This window comes from Triturus cristatus, chromosome 1_1 (assembly GCF_964204655.1).
Source record: "Triturus cristatus chromosome 1_1, aTriCri1.1, whole genome shotgun sequence".
In the NCBI taxonomy this organism is placed as follows: domain Eukaryota; kingdom Metazoa; phylum Chordata; class Amphibia; order Caudata; family Salamandridae; genus Triturus; species Triturus cristatus.
Genome location: NC_140579.1, coordinates 596657559 through 596663558, shown reverse-complemented (window position 1 = coordinate 596663558; position 6000 = coordinate 596657559). Strand labels below are relative to the sequence as shown.

Here is a 6000-nt window from a genome sequence, read left to right as displayed (position 1 = left end):
GGGCTGCAGCACACACAGAAAGAGGAAAAAACAAGGAGAAATAAAGATATTTCTCCTTGTTACGCCTCACCTGGTAAGGCGTCGCATTTTGACCCATTCCCAGGTCTCCAGTAATGGTAAACATGGGAATGTGCCAAAATCCATGGGTCGATGCGTGAAAACACCCACGCTCCACCATTGGAACGCCTCCGTGGGACACAGTGACACAAGGCCGCAATTAGTGTAGTCTTGCAATACTCTAGATTTTTCAAGCCACTCAGGGCCAGGCAAGGAGGCAGTGCGTGCACCCTTGCACCCCGCCGGATGGTGCAACTGCATGATAAATATGCCCCTGAGTGATCAAACGTAATATAAGAAATGAGGCTGTTATTGTGCCCTCTGCTGGCCAGAGCAAGTTTTTGTTCTTTCACGTGTACTCGCCGACCTTGGGATCGCGACATGACATAGCGCTGTGGAGGGGGGCATTGGGCTGGCAACATGACATCTTAAATCAATACCTGTGGGAGGTCTAGCCCCTACACAGCCTGCGCCTATTGTCATCGGACGATCCGCTGTTGTCGTCGTATGTTCCACTGAGTGGGTGCGCTCAGCTCCGAGCTACCCCCTCCCCCCCCCCCCCCCCCCCCCCCCCCCCAAGGCGTGATCCAAGCCAGGGACTGTGCAAATTACCTCGTGTTCCAGGCCGTGTCAGCGTGGGCCCCGGGCGCGGGCCAGCAGCTCGCGCCATTGTCTGCTGGCAGGTCAGGCCCGACGAGACCCGCACAGGTCACTGCTCACGGACTGTATGAAAGAATAGAGGTCCTTTGACAGCACAGCACATGCCTCGGTGTCCCAGGACTCCCAGGAGCAGAGGGGAGGGCGTTTTAATGCACGCCACTGCCTTCACCATCCCCGCTGCACTGTCTGACGTAATTGTCTCGAGGAAAAGGGTACACGGAATTAATAGACAGTATGGCAGTGCTAGCACTGCGTGTTTTAAGGAGGGGACGCTCAATGGAGTGAGTGTCAGTCTGCAACACGACAGAATTCGTGCCGTGGTTGCGGTGATTGCTGTCTGTGACTGCATCTGCCGTGGCTGTAGTGTATGATGCGAGGCTTACCCTGGTAGGACTGAATGATGCATGCAGCAGTGTGACGCAGTGCATGCGGTGGATTGTCTATGCAGGGCCCGTACTGCGTTGGAAGGTACTGCGCCTTGTGTTGGGGGTAATGCGCGCATTGCTTGCCTGGAAGGGGTGCAGTCTGTCCTTTTAGGGTTATAGCAGAATATAAACCAGGGTGCCTGTAGTTTATGTGCTGCTGATTGTGTGATAACATATGTGGCAGTGTGGTAATGAATACTCTGTGCAGTATGACATAATACCTGAATTGTTTACAGCGTTATAAAACATATGCAGTGGTTTCATTGAATGGCTTTGTGTCTATTTGGCGCAATGCGTAATAAAAGTATAGTAATGCGGTGTATGTGCAGTGCTTGCACTTGGTGATACGTGGCATGGCAGTGTCAATGCTCTGATATGATTGCAGTGTGGGAGAAAGCAGGCAGTCGGGCACACTGTAACACGCGTTCAGGTACGTCTGTGCAGTGAGGTTTTTTGTCTCAATGCACGAATGTAACTCCTGCTCTGTTTTTACCAATTCATGACAATCCAGCAGCAACGTATGTGGCATTTATGTGCAGTAAACATTTTTAAATGTTTGATTGTTTTCAGTATGTAACTGAGTGTCTGCTGGTTGCAGTCTGTAATACAATATTACCTTTTTCAGTGAGCACAGAGTTCTGTCACTGCCTTCGAATGCCCAGCCGTGTATGATGGATCTATGCACCGGGCAAAATAGGGCTTCCAGTGTCATACCTGGAGTGGATGCTGTGTCTGTTGCAAAGTGTAAGTATGTGTGGTTGCAGCTTCCATATGCTGGCGGTGTGACAGTGTCTGTTAGTTGTCATTCTAGAATATACTACATGACAGTGCACATGCAGTGATTCCAGTGTAGCATTGGTTTGATAGTCTAATGCAGTGTCTATAAGTTGCAGCCTATGAAAGAACAAATAGCAGTGTGCCTGCTCGAACAGTGTAATGGAAGGTACAATATTGAAAAAAGTTGTAAAGTGTGGCTTTGTGTGTTTCCTGCAGTTCATAAATTATATATGGCAGTGTTTGGCAGTGTACCTGATGCACATGCTCTGTGTGATATATTATATTGTCTGGCAATGCGCAATTGAACAATATGTGAAAGTCCTTGCAGTGTAATAGAATAAGTGCAGTACTTGCTGCGCATGAGCTAAGGCTTCGAAGTGACTGGAAGTGGCACCATGACGTCTGTCCTGGTTGCAATGTGACAGAATACACACAGTGCTTGTGGTGTAAGATAGGAAGCTTTTAGGGCTCGCAGTGCGATTATTCCCTAACTGGTGCAGTGACTGACACATACAGCGTTTTGTATACTGTCTGCAGGGTTTGTTGCAATGTCTGGAAATGGCACTTGTGGTAAACAGTATATCCAGACAGTATACAGTGTTTGATCGAACATTTGCAGCATATCATTTACATTATGTGTGCTTGCTATCTGTGGTCAAATACTTGTACTGCACTATACACTTCAGTGTTTGCAGTGTCTGGTGAAGAGCAAGTTTGATCAACTGCAAAGCAGTAGTTGCAGTGCGGTAGTGATTGGCCGAGTTCCAGGGTTTGATGGCATGCATGCAACAAATGTGGCTTAGGAGGGACCACAAGGCAATAATCATGTGACTCCCGCGTCTACAGTGTGGCACGGTCTCCGGCAGTGAATTTACTGGTGCATAGCGCTTGCAATGCCTGTGCGCACTAAGAATGGACTATTGCGTAGGATAGTGATTGCAGTGTGTGGCAGACTTGTGTATGGCAGAAAGCTTGCAGTGGCTGCAGTGTTATACATTGCCTAGCACTGTGTGATAATACAGCCACTGCAGTGTAACAGATTTCATACCATTGTTACAATACTAGCCATGTCTGCAGTGTGGCATGACGCCTAGCAGTATGTGATAGATGTACTAGAATTCACGAAGCAGTGGTAGAGCATAGCACAGTGCATAATGGCGTGTGCCAGCATGAATGCTACTGATCAGTTGCTTGCAGTGACTTATAATTTATGCAAGAGTGCTATAGAATTCTTAAAGTACGGGAGGATGGTTGTGATGGCTATAGTATGTGGCAGTATCCTTGCCGTGGTTTTGATGTGCGATCAGGAGATCGCAGTGTGTGATAAAATATTTACAGTAGATGCAGTGAGTCAGAGAATGGCTAGCAGTGTGTGATTATATGTTGCCTGCCAGTGGCTGCAGTGTAATACAGCATGCATCCAGTGGTTGTCATCCTACAATCGAATGTTGCCGGTAGTTGGAGTGTGATTGAATGTTCATACTGAGTTTAATGTGTGATAGGCTTGCTGGCCCTGTGCGGGGGGGGATGCCATGCACTGTGTAAGAGAATGGTAACTGTGGGTGAGAGGATAGCTCTCTCTGTGACAGAATGAACAAAGCAACTGTGGCGAATGGTTGCATGGCTAGCAGTGCACTTGAAAGAGGCTAACCGTGTATGATAACTTGTATGGACAGATCATGTGAATGGTAGCTATTGGACCCCCCCCCCCCCCTCTTCACACTTGCTAGCCCCAGCCTCTAGCTCTCGCTGGGGCCCAGAGTGGTTAAATTTCTATTTGGGGTCTGGTGACATCACAGCTGGATATCCCGCGGAGTGAGAGAAGGGTTTTCAGGCTATCTTGGACCGAACAGTGAAGGTGTGATCTTTAGCCAGCAGGTCCTTCTTGGACACACATTTCTCTATACATAGCCCAGTTTCTTATTTTCAGGAGTTGGAAGCAAACAGTTGGTAGGCCCTGGCCCGTCCATGGGATTCTACTTTGTAGGAATCCAAAGCCTCCTCTTTGTCAGCTAGTCTTTATGGGTCCATTCAGGGAGAAGGGTCCATCCCGCTACCTTGAGGTCAGCCCTCTTCTCCCCGTGTTAGACCTCAGACAGGGTGCACAAACTGGTAGACCAGGCGTTGGGAAATGTCCGGCTTGCGAATGATGCCCTTCTTGTAGTATTGCCGTATGGATCGGCTCAGCTTGTCATAGTTCATGGCAGGACGGTTCTTGCGGATACCCCAGAGTCGAGCCACTTGGGCAGAATCCTCAATCTTAAAGATTCCTGAGAGAAGAGGTAAGAACAGAAGAACCGGTGAGAAACAGAGATACGGTGGACATCTTGGAATCTGGTGGAGATGGTGGGTGTGGAAGAATTAGTTACGAAAAGTCACAGGCCATTAGAATAAACAATGTGCACAAAACCTACTAAGAGGAAAGAAAAATGCTTCACCAATTAACCCAAAATCTCAAAGAGAAACTACAAAATTAACTGCAAGACAGGTCAGAAGAATTATTCTTCAACTTCCAGCACAACTCAAAACACCAAAACTGAAAGCCCCAACAGTGATGTCTCTCCTAAAGCATCACCTTTGCCTGTGGCTGCCGTTGTATGTTCAGTTATCACCCTGGTCCATAGCCATCAGCTCTAGCTTCCGCATTCAACTCTATCCTCAGCATCAAGTGTGCTGCTGAGCTCTATTCCGGCTGATTGCAAGTACCTTCAATTTTTATATTGATCCTCAACCACTATTTCTGTTCTCTGGCATTACCTTTGCCTCTAGCTAGCACCTCTATCTGCAACAGTCATCCATAACCTAAACCTCATCTCCATCTCCATCTGCCAAGTCTACTCTAAACCATCGCTCCTGTTCTCTAGCGTTTCTTCTAACGTCCTGTGATTCTGGGCAAATCACTTAATCACCCCGTACCTAACCAAAATGAATGTGTGTCCTCATGTAATGTAGCTTGTGGTATGTAAAGCGCTCTGATACCCGATTCGGGTCAAGTTCGCGCTATATAAAAAACTGCACAAAAAAAAAACCTAACGCCATCACTTCCATTCTGAACCATCAGATCTACCTACACAACCACATCCAATCCCTTTAGCATAAACCACGACCTCTATCCTTAAACTCGTGACTTTCCTGAAGCATTCTGTCTCTCCTATATCAACGCATCTGTTCTCAAGTATCTCCTGTTGCCTAAACTGTCAGTGATATTTTTACAATCAAAGCAATGTTCTCTGGACAAAAATAAAGCCCTTTTCTTAAAAAATCAGCCTACTGTACGCTTTACCCTTGGATTGGAAGTGAACCCTAGACAGGCTCAGGCCCTCATCTATCCATGCAGGGGCTTGCCTTTTGTCCCTGTGTATTCTAACACCCCTTACAGGAGCATTCTCAGGATGGTTCAGAATTAGAATAGAATATATAGGAACACACTCTACAGCATGGATACTCAAAGTACGGGCCGGGGGGTGAGGGGCGCATGTTGCAGCCCTGACCTTTACATGCGCTCCCCTGGAGACCAGGAGCACAGGCCTGATGTTTACTCGACTCAGCACTAACAATAAAAAGATGTTATATAGACAGGAAATCATTTATTTCAAGGTTAATTGGTGTTACAGAAAGGAAGTAACTAGGGAGTCTTCATTTTAAAGACATCTTGCAGCAAAAGTGTAAAATGATGACATTCTCTGCAAAATTCAGTGTATTCAATTAACATGCAGAGCCTTTTCACCTTAGTACACTTGATTATATCAATGCATTGAGAATTATTAATTTAAAGTGATAGTTTTCAAACATGAATTTGGAAGCATTAATTGCTTCCCCTACCCCGACAACAACGCCAATGTGAACTAAAGAGGTAAGTCAGTTCTTTTGTGCACTTTTTGGGTAGCCTGGGTTCCTATTATACATGAACGTTTTAGTTTATTACATGAAACACTAGAGCAGGTTTTGTATAGCGCATAACCTGAAATCATGTATTTCAAAGTCCTTTTATACGTTATAATGAAGAAAAAGGAGGGAATGTGAAAATAAACAATTGCCTAGAATCACACCATTTTGAAAAGTGGGGAAGCCGGGATTAATC

At 46.3% G+C, this 6000-nt stretch overlaps 1 protein-coding gene across 2 annotated transcripts in view; it reads right to left on the bottom strand.

Moving 5' to 3' along the window:
- Positions 1-649: 649 nt before the first annotated feature.
- Positions 650-6000, bottom strand: part of SPDEF (SAM pointed domain containing ETS transcription factor) — a 494981-nt gene continuing 489630 nt past the window's right edge. For both annotated transcript variants that reach the window (XM_085646123.1, XM_085646121.1), the window contains exon 6: positions 650-4189. In XM_085646123.1, coding sequence (XP_085502249.1) covers positions 4011-4189 — 179 coding nt within the window. In that variant the 3' untranslated portion in view covers positions 650-4010. The remainder of the gene's footprint in view (positions 4190-6000) is intronic.